Source organism: Indicator indicator, chromosome 5 (genome assembly GCF_027791375.1).
Source record: "Indicator indicator isolate 239-I01 chromosome 5, UM_Iind_1.1, whole genome shotgun sequence".
NCBI classification, from domain to species: Eukaryota; Metazoa; Chordata; class Aves; order Piciformes; family Indicatoridae; genus Indicator; species Indicator indicator.
The window spans coordinates 24,340,024-24,359,111 of record NC_072014.1 but is presented as its reverse complement, the minus strand read 5'-3'; the positions used below and the strand labels follow the sequence as shown (position 1 = coordinate 24,359,111).

The window sequence follows — 19,088 nt, the reverse complement described above, 5'->3', positions numbered from 1 at the left end:
AGGTCATTGTGCTCCTGAAGCTCTGGGAAACACAAGCAATGACCACAAGTGCTGCAGAGAAAGCTGAACTTGGCACAAAGAGAACCAGAGGGTAGCTTTTACAGCAGATAAACAGTTGAGTGATCACTTGGCTGTATCAGCTGTTCTGCTCCAGTTAATCAAAGGACTGAAAATATCTTCCTGAGCTGAACAGACCAATGTGGGGGAAAATACATGTACCTCAGCCCAACACAGAACAGAAAAAACAAACAATGAACAAAGAACTGAAGAAAGTGATTGGCTTGAGATGGTTTCAACCCATGTATTCCTTCCCAGCAATGGGGATGCCCAGCACTGTGGTGGTAAGCATGTTATGGAGACTAGTAATGAGAACCACATTTGTACTGTGGTTCAGCAGTATAGTTGAATAGTTGTACTCCCAAGTGCAGTTTGTACTTGTATTGAGTCTTATGTGCATTGCTGCATCACTCTGCTAAATCAAAATTCTGTGTAATGTCAAATAACTTCACACAGGCAAAACCTGCACTATACATGAAACTTTTCACTTCCAGAGTATCTGCAAGAGTGTTTGGAGTGTGTTGGACTCTGACTCACGCTACTTAGTCCAGTGGCAACTGTGCCACAAGCAGTGGGAACAAAGTCATGTGGAGAGCAAGGAGGAGAGGGAGCTGCATGCAGTAAATTCTTCATTGCCACAGCTAAAACTTAGCAAGCTTTAGATGTAGGCAAAGATTACGAGATTCCTCCCCTTCACCCCCGGTACAGGAAGCATCCAACAACTAAGAATGATACACTAGTTGAAGAGATTCCATTATGCCTACCATGCACAACCCTAACACAACGTGCATTTGTATTAACTTCAATTTCCTAAGAGCTTTTACATTTCAACACCTACTTGCCACCTCAAATTTTTCTGGTGAAAGAATAGCTTAAAATGGGGTTTTTTTGTGGTTTTTTTTTTCCCTTTCTCCTGGAAATAATAAAATACTTTAACATTGCCAGATGCTGTTGACTTCAGAAAGAGTAATCACAGCAAGCTGTTGAGGAGAGACAGACAATATTTTCATTAGCAGAAACTGATTAAATGAGACTACTCTCTTAATGAAACTGCAGAACAACCATGTTTAATAAATAACACAGACCTTGGGATATGGGATTTTAATGGTCCTTGGATACTGCAAGGTGTCCTCAGAATAAAATGAATACTCTATAACAGGAACCTCTGTATCATTAAATGTTGCATATGCCACAAAACTGCCATTTGGAGACCACCACAGAGCAGAATGGGTGCCAAACATTTCCTCTGAAAGACATGCACATGCATTAAGTTACAATTATTAAGTTGGCTCCTCTATCCTAGGTACTGTTCTCATTAGTTTTTAATATTTCTTTTTTTCAGTTGAAGTTCAGACACCAAAGTGCTTGACTGTTTGTTGGAGTTCTGAAATAATACATTAGCTCAATGTTTATAATTCACACATGATGATTTCCAGTGAGGCACTACAAATTAGGTGAACTCATTTCCATTCTTAGATCCTCACACTAGCCAGGTGTTAAGCTCAAGCAAGAATGCATGCTTCTGTTAAAATACAGACTTATTTAATTTCTTATCATTAAAAGTAATCTAACAGGCATTAAAAATAAGTACAGCTTAAAAATAAAAGGTTTTTTACATCATAATGCAAAGTAAAATATGCTTGACAATTACCTTCATAAACCCAATCTGGTATTCCATTGAAGATTTTATTTTCTTCTCCACTTTCAGTGATTTGCACAGGTTCTGATGCTGGTGAAGCTTTCATGTAAACATTATTATTCCAAACATACACCTGCCAAACATCATTATGATTGCAGTTACTGTTAAGAGTAAAACCTACTTTGTCTCATCTACTGGGAAATTTACTTTTCTATCAAATTACAAGAACTGTTTTTGAAAGTTGCATTTCACCAAGCATCACTGACACTTAAACTTGAATTACTAAGTTCAGGCAAAAGACCAACCTACTATGATAAATGACATGATTATCAAGTTTTGAAAATTTTGCTCTTCATTTTCTGCTGAAATACAAGCTTATTTTCCTTCATTAGGAGTTGTTTTCTACTAATTTGTCTTTCAAAGAAAACTGTCAGTACTGTGGTAAAACACTGATGGGGGTCTCAGCAATGCCCATAGATCTGGAAAGGTCTTCAGTAATGCTCAGAACTCCTCTAGTTTTTGACATCTGCCTGCCTCTTTAATCATCCCCATTTTTCCTCTCCAAAAGCTGAGCAGTTTTATTCCAGAGCTCTGCTCTGAGATGCAGAAAGCTCTTTTCAAGATCCTTTGCTTCTGTTGTTGAGCTTTACTATCCTTACATTAAATGCAAAAAGAATAAATAAACACCACATTCTCCAGGGATAGCTCTTTAATCAGATTCAGCACTTACTATAGGAAACGCACAAGCTTTGCAAACAGTAGCTTGGGATTGGAGAGGACGAAGAAAAGGACAGTGGGAAAGTACAAGAGAGACTTTGATCTCTGAAACCCATCCATTAAATAAAACTTCCACTGGTTATGGTGTAATTAGGAGATAAAAATCAGTGATGAGCAAATTGACAATTTTAATCCTGTTGCCTTTGAAAGGGATGAGCTACTGTCTGCAACTGTGAAAACTATGAAGTTCCTGAGCATTTGTGCATTTCGTAACTACTGGGGCCACTACTGCTTTCAGGAATGCATTTTCCCTAAAGAACAAAACAAAACAAGGAGACAGATTTTGGAATCTTTCCAGCAGCAGTAGTCAATTTGAAAACTATTTGAGCTACTTTAGAAGTGGGAAAGTCCCCAAACCTCAAGCATACAGACCATGTGAATGTCCATGTTCTATGTTCAAAAATGACTGTTTAAGTTTCACTTATATTTACTAACCAGTTTGTGACCAACAGGTGACCAGGATATATATTGCGTATCATTATGTAGTAGTTTGGCATCTAAGATAGAACTGGAAAAAAACAAGCAAACAAAATGCAGCTAAGAGAAATCAGTGAAATATTATTTCATCGCAAAATAATGTTAAAACTACACCTTGTAGTCACAAAAATTACTGACCTGCTATTGAAATCATAGATGTAATATGAAGCTGTATAGGAGTGCCTCCATAACTGTAAAAGAATTATTTTAGTATGAAGAAAATAAATTTCACCAGGATTCATGTCTCTTAGTTTGAATTACCTCTGAAATCCTCCTCAAACTTTTGCTTAGGACAGAAACAACACCATGAACATACACGGATAACAAATCTCTGCATGGTTGAAGAAAGGACTAAAGAATTGCCACCGCTCTGTGGTCATCACTTAAATACTACAACAAAGGCCACTAACTAGGTACAGAGATACAGAGGCCGGAGATGCTGCAGATTCTATGACATTCTTGTAGCTACATGGCAGGCTATCATAGCTATGCACAGCTAATCCTCCTCCTTCTGCCTTACTGGCACACTTGCTGTTTTCTCTCTCATCTTCCATGATGTATTATTTAACTTAGCATCTTACTGTTTAGTAGTCCTCAGAAATCCCTGTAATATTTCTGTAGCAGTTTCTTTACTTTCAGGGTGACCTATTCCTATCACATTATCACAGAAATAAACTCTTTCTCTCAGAAACCTCCCTCTCAAAGTTTGCATCACACTGTGGGCTCTTAGAGAGAAAGCTGCTGCTGATAATGCAGTCACATTGAATGTGCCCACTATGTGAGGCCGAAGTGGTTTGATTCAGCCCACGATGCTGACGTGTTACAATAATGCTACCTTCTATGATGGTGTGCATGAAGATATAAAACAACAATTTAGTGCTACACAACCAGATGGCTATTACATAAGAAGTGTCTACATCCTCATGAATCATTTTCTGACTCTTTTCTCACAATAAAGATTAATAATAACATAACTTTCTATCACACTATTATATAAAGGTTGAAAGATATGGCTTCAGCATTGAAATAAAATTCACTCATGACTGCAACAAATAGAATACTATAGAGTAAGAAATCAGATGTAGAGGGGATGTCCAGGATGGCTGGAAAAATATAAGGAATTCTGTGGCTACCAGCGATGCAATGGAAAGTCAGGTAATTCTGAACAACTTAAAGAGCTATGTAGCTTAGTAGCAGCTAGCAAGGAAACTAGAACTAAAAAAAATTACAGCTATGTGCATGACTGCCACAGTGCAAGACACATGACAGAGCTCACTGACACTACACTCGAGTATTGGTACACCGCACAAGCCAGTGCCCAGCTTTTTACAAACAGAACAGACAGCTCTCTAGGAAAAGAAAAAAAAAAAATAACCACCACCAAGTAAGTTACTGGATTCTTCATGCACACACTGTAGGGCAAATTACTGCCTTCATTACATTTCTGTAACTCCTCAATTGGCACACGGAGACAGGTTTTCATGCCACCTGGCATAAATATAGGTTGATCTCTGCTGGATGGTTTAGCATGAAGCCAGGGTGAGGCATTATGCTGGAAGTTTTCCATGTACTTGCTGACAGTGGAGAACTAGGGCACCCAAGTCCACTCCAAGTACAAGAGGACAGTCTTCTCTTGTAAACACATGCTGCTTTTCATTTACTTGTTTTATATTCTTATGCCTTAACACCACAACATAACAATTACATACATACTATATATGTGCAAGTGTATGTATACAAGTGTACCTATTCAACCGTTCTCCTTACCTACAAAACTCCTTGGACAGTCATGCCTATCTATTCTTCTAGCCTGCCTTCCCAGAGGAACCATCCTTCCCCACGCTCCTTGTGATATTTTTCTATCCATTTTTTATCCAGCTTTTCTCAGGTGGTCCTATTTCTTATGCCAAGCTCACAGACTATCAGTCTCTCTTCTCCTCCTCCTGCCTGTTCAACTTCACTGTTCCCCTGCAGACATCCATCTTATTCATCCATTCTCCTATATCTTCCTCATATCTCAGTCTTTCAGCTCTTTACAGACCTTTATCTCCCAGTTTCACCCTCAGAGAAAAAAAACCAAAAAACCAAAAAAACCCAAAAACCCCCTGCATTTGTACCTTTGTATAGCTGTACTGCAGAAGTGCAAACTTTTGGTCAGGAGACAATATAGCTGTGGTTGCCTTGTATTGATCCTGTGAACAAAGTGCAGAAAGGGAACATACTAAGCACTGATTCCAGAGAAACACACTGAACAAAATACTAAGTTCAATACCTTTCCCAAAGTCTGCATATATATAAGTCAACATACTAATATTGTCTTTGCCAAGACTACTGAGGACGTTCCATCGTTAGCGTTGACACGTACAATGTCTCCATCAGCTGTTTTGTGAAGATACTGATTTCCTAGAAGAAGAGAGTTGCTAATACACAGTAAGTAAAATACTCAACAGTTACCTTTCCCCCCCCACATCATGTTTTTAAGCAGGAAATAAAATTTAAAAATCCGATCAATGTTGTGTTTCCCACTTCTGTAATGACAGGATGCTTATAGCACAAGAACATTCACAAAATGAAGTCTTGGGGCTCACAGCCTCTGCCTTTCGGTATGTCCTTCCCATGGGGCACTACTCAAAAGTGTCGTAAATCCTCCTGTTCCCCAATAGCCTGATGCACAGAAAGCTGACACATTTCAGAGCACAAACATGCTTTTACAAAAAAAAATAGAAGTATGTATGCTCTTTTAGCAGTAGAATATAGCTTGCCACACATGCAAAAAAAAAGAGAAAGGCAAAAAAGAAATCACAACTCTTCAAGTTATGACTTTTCCTATAATGGCATCATTTAAAAAAAAAATTACTTTATCCTGAGGAAAAAAAAAAGGTATTTATCTCAGCAGGAAGATGTGTAATCAAGGTGGAACATTTTCTTGATGTTCATGACCTATGTAGAAATTAATTACCTGAAATCCATTGCAAATTGTATGTTCTGTAGTTGTAGTCATTGTTCAAGTAATTCTGCAGAGTGTATGTACTTCGTGAATCAGGCTCAGATGTACCTTCTGAAAGAAATAGAAGAGAGATGTTGACGTGGTTGTTAATTGTTCCACTACAGCTTTTTAACCTGACCACTACAATAAGTGAGGTTTTGTTGCTGGTTACTGATATGTTTTAGCTAACCAGCTCTAGCAGTGAGAAGGCACTAAAGCTTTACTGCAAAATAAACTCAGCAAGCATAAAATAAAGGACTATGGGTTAGATCACTCAATAAACTCATGTAAAAATTACAGAACCTTTTTCTCTGCTGCTATTTTTCTTTAAGAAACAGAAGCGCTCTCTTTTGAGTAAATGAAAATACTTTTTCAATAGTGACAAAAATAAACAGAAGACCTCTGGCCCTCTTATCTCAGGAAGTCGTACTCTTCAAAAATTGAAAAGATTTATCCTAGTGCTTTTTCCTCCTATGCTCATTCTGGGAACTTCAATGCAGACCCCTGATAGCTAGTATTTGCATCAGATATCCACTGTGGGGTGGACCATGGAAAGCAGAGACATATACTGATGTTTCAAAGTGGTGGACTGGCAACATCTTCCAGATGAATGAAACGTGGCATCCATGTGATTAGGTGTAAAGACCTTGAAAGATACCCTGAAACTAAAGTAGCTGCTGCATTCTATCACATACTCTGTAACAGGGCTGTTCCTGTTCATGAATCCTTCAACTGTGATTCATCTGCTTATCATTAAACTGAAATTTAAGAAATGCCTCAAATAAGACCTTCCCTGAAAACTTTATTGCTTTTCATTTTTTTTTAAGTAATTAAATCATGAATGCTTACTGATAAGCTTATAACGAAATAAGTGGTTAAACATTTAACCCTCCTTGATATGTTTTTCACAATGGTATCTTAATGTTTACAGCAGCATTACTGTTTTGAGTGCAAAATTAAAGGCAAGTAACTAGGTTACTATGAAAAGACTAAGGGAAACTTTGAACCCAATTAAGGTAATGAGTTTGGTCACCAGCCCTAGCACACTGCAGTCAACTTCTAGTTGCAGTGCACAACCTACTCTTTAGAAAGCCTGAAACTTAATAACAACTTCTAAGTTCAGGTGCACACTCCCATTCCAGCTTCCTCACTTGCCCTTTTTTTTCCATTTTGTTTTTGGTTTTTGTTTGTTTGGGGTTTTAGTTTTTTGTTTGGTTGGTTTGGTTTTGGGGTTTTTTTTTTTTGTTTGTTTCTTTCTTTCCTTCTTTTAATGTCAACCTGAAAACTACCCTCATACAAATCTACACAGTCCAGAAGGGAAACAATTTTTATTTCCACTGGCTATATCATTCTTTTTTTGTTACTATCAGTACAAATGTAAAGACCTAAGATAAAAACAATTGATAAAGACACTTCAGTACAGATGTGGTGACTGATCAACCAAAATAATAACCTGCCTCTATGAATTCTGAGAGTCCCAGTCTTTTACGTGCACCCTTTTCCTTCATTATGCTGAGTGTGAAGTCCTTGGGACACACACAGAGAAAAGCACCTCATAGTAATTTTGGCAGGTTACCTTTCTGCAGATTAAACACTTGTGACATCTAGAACATAAGAGAAAGATATCAGCTATTACAGTTGCACTCTTATTTCCAAGCAATAAGCACATTGCATATATACAGCACAGACTGTACAGCTAATTACTGCAATAAGAGCAATCGCCAACAATTTTAGCCTAAGGTTAAAAAAAATTGCTTCCTCAATTCCATCCAAAATTTGACTGTTCAAAAAAAAATCTACTACTCTAGATTTCTTGCTCATGAAGTTTCTTTGAAAATATTAATTTCTTGTTAATTATTCTGCAGTAAATGAATATTTAATTTGATGGATTATGAACAAGTGTGCATTTGATATTCATGCACAGTTGTCTACTTGGGAATATCACTTTTCTCCTTCCTAACTGAGTGTTATTTTCAATTAGAGGGGCTTCAGGAAGCAATAAAATTCTCTCTTGGAAAAGGAGGAGCAGTTTAAAACAGGTGGCTGATAAACAGGTTTAGGGACTTTTCCAAACTGATGAATGCTTTTCTCCCTGGTAACACACACACATTTTGCTGAGGTCTCATTACTAAAAATCAGGCCACTATTAAGATTTGTTGGCTGTGTATAAAGTTAAATTTCATTTTCTGTCAACACCTTCCACATAGTAACTGAATATGCAAACATAACACCAGGCTGTAAGGGTACAGTCATAAAAGTTCTAGTTGAAGTATTTTCTTAATTTGTGAGACAGGCCATTACCAGTATATTTTTACTTATCTACATTATGGCACTGACCACAGACTCAACATACATTGAATTCTGCATTTTGGTTCTTCTTATTCCAATTCCATTTGCAAAGAATGGTCAAAAAGGTATATTTTGACAAAATAAAGTAGCTGTTGACATTCAAGAGCATTTTAGTGGCTTTGAAAACTAGATAGAGATCAATGTATATTCATATGTTAGCAAAATGGCTTCCATCATGCTTAGGTTCCTCAGACAGGCTGTGAAGGCTTGATTTTCTTGTCATTTTTCTTTTTTGACTATTCAACATACAAACTTATTTTCCGAAATTCCCAATGACTAGCTGTTCATTGATAACCTATTCTCACCCTCAGCAGTGCATATGTATTTCCACTGTCATAATGATACTTACATCGTAATACCTCTGTTACAACAGAAGTGAAAACTTAAGTAAGATTTTGTAAGGAAGTCCTTCTAGGAAGAAGGCTCTTAACCTTTTATGTAACTGGTACACATAGGAAGTTGAGAAACAATTTTGCTTCAACTTTGGTTTTTTTTTGTTTTTTTTTTTCAATGTGTCACTCTCAGAAGAAAAATTGAGTTTGTTTCTGTAGGTGTAAGGTGTAAACAGGAAGTTAACTATCACAGAATATATTTGGTTGGAAGAGACCTCAAAGACCATCATGTCCAACCCTCAACGCACCACTGAAGGAGCAACACTAAACCATGCCTCTAAGCACCAGGTCTGCACACTGCTTGAACACCCCCAGGGACGGCAACTCCACCACTGCCCTGGGCAGAGTATTCCAATGTTCAATAACCCTTTCAGGGAAAAAAAAAAGAAATTTTTACAATCCAGCCTAAACCTCACCTGACACAGCTTGAAACCATTTCCTCTCGCCCTGTTGCTTGTCATCAAGAAGAGGCTGGCCCCCTCCTTGCTTCAACCTCTCCTCAGGTGGTTGTAGAGAGCAACATGGCCTCCCTTCAGCCTCCTCTTCTCCAGTCGCTCTCAGCTCCCTCAGACATAGGTCACGTGTTCCGGGCCCTTTGTGAGCCTCATTGCCCTTCTCTAGATATGCTCCAGGACCTCGATATTCTTCCTACAGTGAGCGGCTGAGCACTGACCACAATACTCAAGATGTGGCCTCGACAGTGTTAAGTAAAGGGGAATTACTACCTCCTTGTTCCTGATGGCCACTGTGCTTCTAACACAAGTCAGGATGCCGTTTGCTTTCTTGGCCACCTGGGCACACTGCTGACAGATGCAGTCAACTATCAATCAATACTCCCAGGTCCCTCTCCAAGTTGCAGCTTTCCATCCACACATCCCCAAGTCTGTAGCTTACCATGGGGCTGCTGTGACCCAGGTGAAGAACCTGGCACTCAGCTTTATTGAACTTCATACAATTAGCCTTGACCCATCAGTCTAACCTGTCCAGACCCCACTGTAAAGCTTCGCTACCCTCTGGCAGATCAACTCAGGCACCCAGCTTGGTGTCATCTGCAAAGTTACTAAGGGTAACTCATTCAGACCATTGATAAAGATAGCAGAGAGCACAGGCCCCTGTACTGAATCCTTGGGAGCACCACTAGTGACTGGGTGCCAGCCAGATTTAACTCCATTCACCATCCCACTTTGGGCCTGGACATCCAGCTTTTAATCTAGTGCAGAATGCACTTATCCAAGCCTTGTGCCACAAGTTTCTGAAGGAGAATGATGTGGGAGACAGCATCAAAAGCTTTACTAAAGTCCAGGTAGACAATGTTCATGGCCCTTACCTCATGCACTACACAGGTCAGCTTACAGTAGATCAGATTAGTCAGACAGTACCTGTCTTTCATAAACCCATGCCGACTGGGCCTGATCACCTGGTTGTCTTGTATGTGCCCCGTGATGGTTACTGTGCAAAGTTTATTGCACAACACATCACCACACGAAAAATCAAAAGCTCTTGACAAGTAATTTTTGGTACATGTATCACAGAATCATAGACCATTAAGGGTTGGAAGATCATCTAGTCCAACCCCCTGCCAGAGCAGGATCATTCATGCAGGTTGAATGTCTCCAGAGAAGGAAACTCCACAACCTCTCTGGGCAGCTTCTAACAGTGTTTTGTCACCCTCACAATGAAAAAGTTTTTCCTTATATTCATGTGGAACCTCCTATGCTCCAGCTTGCACCCATTGCCCCTTGTCCTATCATTGGACATCACTAAGAAGAGCACTGTACTGTTTTTTCTTCTATATTATTCTATAGTCCTTCTTCTGCAGTGTCAAGGCATTTTACTAATTTCTATATGCAATAAAAAAAGAGAAGAAATTACGTAACCAACTTAAAAAAAGATGGAAAACTATAAAGCCAGTAATGATGGAAGCTTTACTGCATATTCAACCATAACCAAGAGAGATTAGAAGAAAAACAAGGGAAGGACAGGTACAACCATGACACTCAGCAATAATGAGAAAGAAAGAGATAGAGAAATGGTTAAAAAAACAACTCAGAATAGGTGAATGAGTATTGCCCTTCTTAAGTGACAGCAGAACAAGAATGAGAATGATCTACAATCTAAGAATGTAATTTAGGAGAAATGTGAGAGATGCAAAAAGGGAAACCTGACTGATTCAACTGTTAGTCAGTAAGTGAAATTTCAGGCTATTTTTTCCAAATCTCCTTCCCTGTTTCTCTTCCAATGTGTGTAAAAAAAGCACTCAAAAATCTTCCCCCTCTACACTCAAGTCTCCAGTCACTGCTCAAGATCTGTGACACTTAGAGCATGGAAATGGATTACCAGCAAAGAACAAAGTAAAAATTGCTGTGCTGCATCAACCCAAGGGCTCACTTAACCCATAACTCTATCTGATACTCTGTGGCTGATATCGGACATCCAATAGAGACCACAACCAACAGGTGAGTGCTGTGACAGCTCCCATGGCAGTTCACCCTCTGGGTCTGCAGAGATTTCCCCAGAGGGAGATAATCTTTGCAATCAATAGCTTTGGTGTCCCTCTCAAATTTGCCCCTATCCCATACAAAGCAAAAAATAAAAATAGCAGAAGTATCCTACATATAGCAATCTATTGCTGGTAAAGTCTTTTTGTATTACATTACCCAACATTTGAGTTAAGGTAGATAATGGAGTTAAATGACAGGTGAAATGGTCACAAGTGACCTGGAAAAGGCTGAGGTTCTCAATGACTTCTTTACCTCAGTCTTCACTGCAAGGGCCTCCAGCCACACTCCTCGAATAGTCATGGAAGCTAATGGCAAGAACCAGAAGGAAGAACTGCCCATCATAAGTGAAGATCAGGTTCATGATCACCTGAAGAACCTGAAAGTGTTCAAGTCCATGGGACGCGACGGGATACACCCACGGGTACTGAGAGAACTGGCAGAGGAGGTTGCTAAACCCCTCTCTATTATATTCCAAAAGTCATGGCAGTCTGGGGAAATCCCCACTGACTGGAAAAGGGGAAACATTACTCCCATTTTCAAAAAGGGTAAGAAGGAAGAACCAGGGAACTACAGGCCAGTCAGTCTCACCTCTGTGCCTGGTAAGATCATGGAGCAGATTCTCCTGGAGACACTACTGAGACACAAGAATAGTGAAGAGGTGATTTGGTACAGTCAGCATGGCTTCACCAAGGGCAAATCCTGCCTGACAAACCTGGTGGCCTTCTACGACAAGGTCACAACATTAATAGATGAGGGGAGAGCAACTGCTGTCATTTACCTGGACCTGAGCAAAGCCTTTGACACTGTCCCACACCACATCCTGGTCTCCAAACTGGTGACACATGGGTTTGATGGGTGGACCATGAGATGGATAAAGAACTGGCTTGATAGTCACACCCAAAGAGTGGCTGTCAATGGCTTCATGTCCTAGTGGAGGCCAGTGACAAGTGGAGTCCTTTAGGGATCAGTCCTGGGACTGGTCTCGTTCAACAACTTTGTCGGTGACATGGACAGAGGCATTGAGTGCACCCTCAGCAAGTTTGCTGATGATACCAAGCTGTGTGGTGCAGCAGACACGCTGGAGGGAAGGGATGCCATCCAGAGGGACCTTGACAGGCTGGACAGGTGGCACAAGCCAACCTCATGAGGTTCAACAAGACCAGGTGCAGGGTCCTGCATCTGGGCTGAGGCAATCCCAAGCACAAATCCAGGCTGGGCAGGGACTGGCTGGAAAGCAGCCCTGAGGAGAGGGACTTGGGGGTGCTGGTGGACAAGAAGCTCAACATGAGCTGTCAATGTGCACTTGCAGCCCAGAAAGCCAACCAGATCCTGGGCTGCATCAAGAGAAGTGTGGCCAGCAGGCCAAGGGAGGTGATTCTCCCCCTCTATGCAGCTCTGGTGAGGCCCCACCTGGAGTACTGCATCCAGTTCTGGAGCCCCTATTACAAGAGGAATATGGACATGCTGGAAGGTGTCCAGAGAAGGGCCACCAGGATGATCAGAGGGCTGGAGCACCTCTCCTATGAGGACAGACTGAAAGAGTTGGGGCTGTTCAGTCTGGAGAAGAGAAGGCTCCAAGGTGACCTTATTGTGATCTTCCAGTATCTGAAGGGGGCCTACAAGAAAGCTGGGGAGGGACTTTTTAGGCTATCAGGTAGTGATAGGACTAGGGGGAATGGAATAAAGGTGGAACTGGGGAGATTCAGGCTGGACGTGAGGAAGGAGTTCTTCCCCATGAGAGTGGTGAGAGCCTGGAATGGGTTGTCCAGGAAAGTGGTTGAGGCCCCATCCCTGGAGGTGTTTAAAGCCAGGCTGGATGAGGCTCTGGCCAGCCTGATGTAGTGTGAGGTGTCCCTGCCCATGGCAGAGGGGTTGGAACTAGATGATCCTTGTGGTCCCTTCCAACCCTGACTGATTCTATGATTCTATGACAATTACAGAAATCAAGGACCTACAGCAGGAAAACATTTCCATTCTTTATCTCTTCACTAGCTAGCCAAGTAATACATCCACATATAACCTGAAGACTACAAGGATCCTGTAATGAAGAGTAAGATACATGAATACGTGGGGAAAAGAGAATAGTTAGAACAGTCAGCCTCAAGCTGGCCTCAAGTTGGGCCAGACAACTCTAGAACATACTCACAACAAGGCAGTTAACCTGCTGTATCTCCCACACAACTTCGGAGAGAATTTCAGCCATGATTCTGATCCAAGCCCTTTGAAGCCAAATTAACAGAATGAATTACTGGTCACCATTTATATAATGGTTCTCCAAAAAAATAAATCAGAGCCAAGATTCTTATCCAAACCTTAATTAAAAAAAAAAAAATCAATATTCAAGAGATTCTCTACTTCAAAGATCGATTACTGATCCACAGATTTAAATTCCCTTACAGATTTTCTGTCTTTCTCCCTAACATGCATAAACCTAATGCATTTCAGAAACCAGAATAATACAGGTCCCCTTATTCCCAAGAAAACTGTGACAGATCACAGCTGCCATATTCATCCATCTTGTGGCACGGGTCTTCCAATACAGTGGTTGTATATCAGACAGAAGCCTCTCATCTCTGTTTACTTGCAAGCAGGTTGTTGACATTGGCAATAGATACTCCTCCACACTACTCAGTCACAAATTTGCTTAGTTCAGAACAGAACCCAGGAAGGATAAACAGAGGAAAACTGTAGATATGACTATCCCAAACAGAACAATGATGAGATCTACTCAGAGATTTTCAGTTATACATTAACACGGCTGTGAGGAAGATCTGCAACCTCACCTCTCTTGAGTCCTTGAAGCATGAAACTGTCTCAGCAGTCCCAACATTCTTCAACTTCAAATTCAGGATGACAACATAAATTTATTGGACTTCTGCTGCCAGTAACCCTTATCTCTTTTTATGGTGGCTTTCTACCAGCCACTAGTAATACCAAACACATCAGTTAGGCATCTGACTAAAAGTACCCTCAGGCACACTACGGTCATAAACTTCCCCAGCTCTTACTGTGTTTTTCCTGCCTCTTCTAGGCATATTTCTATCAAAAGACCACAGAAACCCACACATAGCATTATCTATGACAGTGATAAGCCTTACCACTGCAGAATTAATACTTTCAAGTGAAGGAACCAGGTTTATGATCAGACAGTTGTGTAGGACCTCCCTGCTCCCTCTCCCCCCACTAAAACAATACTAGATATTGCATGTTTCAGTCTGTCCTTTGCATGGAAAATTATAAAAGAAAAGAGTGGGAGAAGAATGGGAGAAGCATAAGTAACTGGGTAAGCGAATCATGAACAGACAGACTACAACTTTACAGGAGATACTCATGCTTTAGAAGCAACCATTTGCTACTGTAGGGGCCTGAACAGCCCCTCAAAGCGTTACACTGCTATCATCAACAGACTTCAAATACAAGCCATAAAGCTGTTCTGAGACTAAACTGTTTGATGCAAGTATCTCCATGTAGTTATTAAATATAAGGTAGCAAAATAGAGAGTGGGTATAGGATTGGTACACAGTTCTGCCTGAAGACCCTCAAGGTAAATAGTGAAAGGCTGCACCCAAATTAGGGAACCCTTTGGGGAATTTAAGTCTGCATTATTTACCTGTGCACAATGGCTGTAAGAGAAGGAGTAGGAGTTTCGTTTGCCAGGCCTACACTCCAGTCAACAAGCCAGAACTCTGAAGAGGCAAAATTTCATAATCTTTCACAGCACTGGAGCCCATTTATCAAACTAATTCTATGCTTATGAATTCTAAGTTTATGAAATTAAAGTACATCGAGAAGCACAGGCCAAAGGCAAAAAATCCAAACTAAGTTATCTCCGTATATCAATAATCATCATTCTCACTCCCTGCACAATGCTTGAACTACTGGGATGAAATAAAGACTTGATTACAATTACAGTGACTTTTATCAGGGCAGACTTTGGTTTCAGTCACGGTAATATGAGTTACTTCTCCACCCCACCACCCCTCAATTTTGCCACTTTTCATTTTGTACTCAGGCCAGCACCTGTACACATCCAGGAGGGATCCTCAGCTGACTTGCATGTCCTGAGGTCATTCATAAAAGTCATGTAATCAAACTGTCAGCAACTAAGTGCTCTAACCTCTAAAGGAGTAATTTTATGTGCACCACCTGTACACCCTTAGCTAACAGTAAACATTTGGTTATTACCCTTTAGTCAAAAACTCAAAAGCACCCTGCAGATCTTGAACTATAATGGCTGTTACTCAGACGTCACTCCTGGCCTGATTTGGGAAGAGATAGGAATTAAAGTTTTTGAACTGGGACCTCTCCATTTCAATCCTTATTTTATCCAAGGAGACTTGCAGAACTACCTGGGTGTGCTACATAATTTTCCACACGTTAATTTGAGACAACAGTAAAGAGACTGACACACTGCCCTACTCTTTTACAACCAAAATAACACAAGCCAAGACTGACAGCATAGTGATATTCTGTATGTCATCCAACAGAAGTGTTTCTACTTACTATAGAACTCAATGATGGATTCTGAATTGCAGCCACTTCTCCAGCAAAAAGGATTTCTATGTTACAGTTTATGAAAGAAGAAAACCCATTTGATTTTCAGTAAGACAGAGCATTGGCACTAAGGCAGACAAGCACCAATTCTTCAGCAGAGTTCAGGCCTGCATACTGAATTCTTTCACTAGGTGTTATGCCTGCACACATGCATCTGATTAAGTTAACAAGACCCTTCCTCTTGCTCTTCCCAACTTCTGAAACTAAGAGTATTTTCTGTCACATCAAAAATCTGTTGGTTGTTTGTGGTTTTTTGTTTGTTTGGTTTGGTTTTTTTTGAGATAAGTGGCAAAAAGTTGCCCAGAAATAAGAGAAGAGTCAGCATCCATTGATGCTGTAATTCAGATACCTGGACTTTGAAAATCTCAGCAGAACTTTCCATGCACATAACCAATTGCCATGTTGATTTGTAAACACATGGTCAAGACCAACATACACATCTTCACGTTTCTCAAGATGCACATCATGTACAGAAAACAACCAAAGGTCCAGTCTAGAAAACACTTTGTTTCCTTACTCTACAGTACTGAATTCTGTCACAACTACTCAGCTGTTAAACCAAAGAGCACAAAAAACAAATTAGCCTGCTGTCCTACTAGCTAGAAGCAATGCCTTGCTTGATGAAGATATAACCGTGTTTCACATGACCATCCAGAGTTACAAGGACAACCTGGAAAGTACAAACAGATCAGAGTCCAAAAACACATCCCTCTGCAGCTGTGCGGAGTGTATCATCTCACTCAATAACGTTAACAAAAGTTGTGCAAACAAAGAAAATGAAAGAAAATATACTCTTACTTCCTCAACATACCCTAGAAAATTGATTAACTAGCATTTTACTGCTGGTTCTACAGCCTTCGGCCATAATGGGAAAGAAAAACGTGGAAAACGATAACGCTTGTAACTGGTCTTTTCTCAACTCACACTCCCACCCAGGGAACCCTGTTCCCTAAAGCACTAACTTTCAGCAAAAACTTCCCCCACCGCTGCAGTGGGCGTCGCGGCCACGGAGCCCCTGCGCCCCCCAGCCCGGCAGATACAGAGCCCCGGCGGCTGCAGGGCGTCCGCCCCAACGCCCTACCTCCCCTTCGGCCCCGCCGCGGACTTACTGCCGGTGAGCAGAGCCAGAGGCACGGCGATGATCGTGACGATGACGGCGACGCCCAGGATCCCCAGCAGCCACTTCAGAAAGGTCTGTAAGGAGAAGTCCCGTCAGGCGGCAGCGGCGGCCACCCAGCGCCCGCGGACCGTGCCGCCCACCCGCTTTCCCTTCCTCCGTCCCTAGCCCACCTGCATGGCGCAGCAGGGATGGCGGAGCGGAGCAGAGCGGAGCAGCGAGGCGCGCGCAGGCCGAGCGGTGCGAAGGTGCCGCTCCTGTTGCCGGGCTCGTCCTTTACGCGGCGGAGCCGAGCCGGGCTGGGCCGGGCCGGGCCGGGCCGGGCCGGGCGGGGGCGGCTGCTGCCGCTTGCAGAAAGCGAGCAGCGCGAGGCACTGGGTAGTCTGTGCGCGAGCGGGGCTTGTCCTGCTGCCTTTGCAGCCTTGTCTGGTGGTGTCGAGCTGCGGTTTCACCTTTAGCTCAAACGCTTGCAGCGGGGTGACACAGCAGCACGCTTAAGAGGAGGGACTTTTGACACCGAAAGGACTTCTGTAGGAAATCAGATAAGGGCCACGTAGAGGTCCCAGAAGTGTAGTGCCTTCAGACGCTAATGGCAAAGCTCCTAACGCTTTGATAACACCAGCACTTCTTGTAAAGTTTCTGCTCTTTGAACTTCTTTCTCTGGCAATCGAGTCATGGAAAGACTGATAAAGTTGCAGGAAGTGCTTACTGGCACTGGTTCTTGGCATTAAAGAGAGATGGATTTGTAAGTCTGAAAAATGGATTTTTTTATATTAAGACCAGAAAAGTGGAAGTGTAGGATAAAAGTTTAAAAATTAGCTCTGAAGATGACTCTAGTTTACCACATTAGACAATTGTATTTCCAAGGAGAATTTTGAGTATGTGTTGAGATAGAAGACAAATTTGTGGAAAAGACTGCAAATAACCTGTAAAGCAAAACTATGAAGCATTTGATTGCTTAAAAAGCCAAGTATCACCAAGTAGTCAGAAAGTTGTGGGGGTTTCTGCAGTTATTTTAAGGGAAAAATCCTAGCCTCCAAAAAGCAATTATTGAGTGGTATGGTCCATCTTAGCTTATTTCCCCCTCTATTTGCAGAATATTAGCATGTGTGTTCTGAGAGCGATGGGTATTTTACAGCTTGAGAAATGGAACAGAAAAATCTCAAGGTCTTCCTGTCTGATGAAAATAACCTGTGGTCCAAAAAATAATTGCAATGATTGTGCTTCTGGTGCTCTGTCAGATTGTCTTTTGTGATAGCCTGAGACTTTAAAAGTTGCTCCAGCTAAGTATTTCAAATCAGTTCATATCTTGATGTTCTTTTGAAATTAAATAATTATTAAAGTGATGCCAAGATATTAAAGAAATTAGTATCTAGCAGTACCTACCTCTTCTTTGTGGTTATGTCATTTGGACAACTGTTCAGTAGTGGGTGTCATTTGGTTCTTTCAAGTCAATGTATTTTTCTTTCCTGACAACTGAAGATTCTTGCCACATGCCCTCAGAGCACAGTTTGTACATGTATTAATTCCAATTAGTTGTCTTGTTTTGCTTCATTATGCATATTTTTCTAGATACTTAGTTTGGAAGAGGAAGGATGCTACACAGCACATAAAATGCAATTTATAAAGGCGATAATATTAAGAGAGAATATCAGGAACACTTTTTAATGTAAGGCTACCTGGAAGTTCTAGGCAGCATATGTGCAGATACACAAAGGACTCCAGATACAGACATGAGTTCATGGAATATGGAATTGTACAAAGTGCATGTTTGCAGTACAGTCTGGGCCAGTGGAACTGCTTTCATACAACTTTAAGAAGTTACAAAGTTTGGTTTTCTAGTAGAGTGAAGTCAGCATGAAGGGAATGAAAAAAAAAATATAATTAAGTTTATGTGTCATAAACTGCATCTATGACATATTTGCAATGTATTTCAAATATAATGGCACCCATACTCGAATGCTTTGTAGACGTAAAACTCACATCAGGTACAGAGGGGCATCACAACAGTGCCATCTTTAGAGCATGACAGTCAAGACCCCTCATATACATCAGGGCATGTAATTTAAATAAGCTATACACAGTTTGGGTCCTTTACTGGAAGGAAGATTAATGTTTCTGAGACTGGACGAAGCTGCAGAATGCTGAAACATTCTTAGGAACTTGATTCCCTAGAGCAGTCCTGCTTCTTCTATTTGACAAGAGCAAACTGAAGCCCCCTCATACAAGCAGCAGCACC

The 19,088-nt window shown here is 41.1% G+C and overlaps 1 protein-coding gene across 1 annotated transcript in view; it reads right to left on the bottom strand.

Moving 5' to 3' along the window:
• The window catches only part of DPP4 (dipeptidyl peptidase 4), a 41,383-nt gene extending 24,786 nt beyond the window's left edge, over positions 1–16,597 (bottom strand). Inside the window, exons 1-9 of the mRNA XM_054381231.1 lie at positions 16,544–16,597; positions 7,513–7,540; positions 5,910–6,077; positions 5,259–5,353; positions 5,068–5,142; positions 3,089–3,141; positions 2,909–2,981; positions 1,709–1,829; positions 1,143–1,303 (exon numbers count right to left, since the gene is read on the bottom strand). Coding sequence (XP_054237206.1) covers positions 1,143–1,303; positions 1,709–1,829; positions 2,909–2,981; positions 3,089–3,141; positions 5,068–5,142; positions 5,259–5,353; positions 5,910–6,077; positions 7,513–7,540; positions 16,544–16,597 — 828 coding nt within the window. The remainder of the gene's footprint in view (positions 1–1,142; positions 1,304–1,708; positions 1,830–2,908; positions 2,982–3,088; positions 3,142–5,067; positions 5,143–5,258; positions 5,354–5,909; positions 6,078–7,512; positions 7,541–16,543) is intronic.
• Between the last annotated feature and the right edge of the window lie 2,491 nt (positions 16,598–19,088).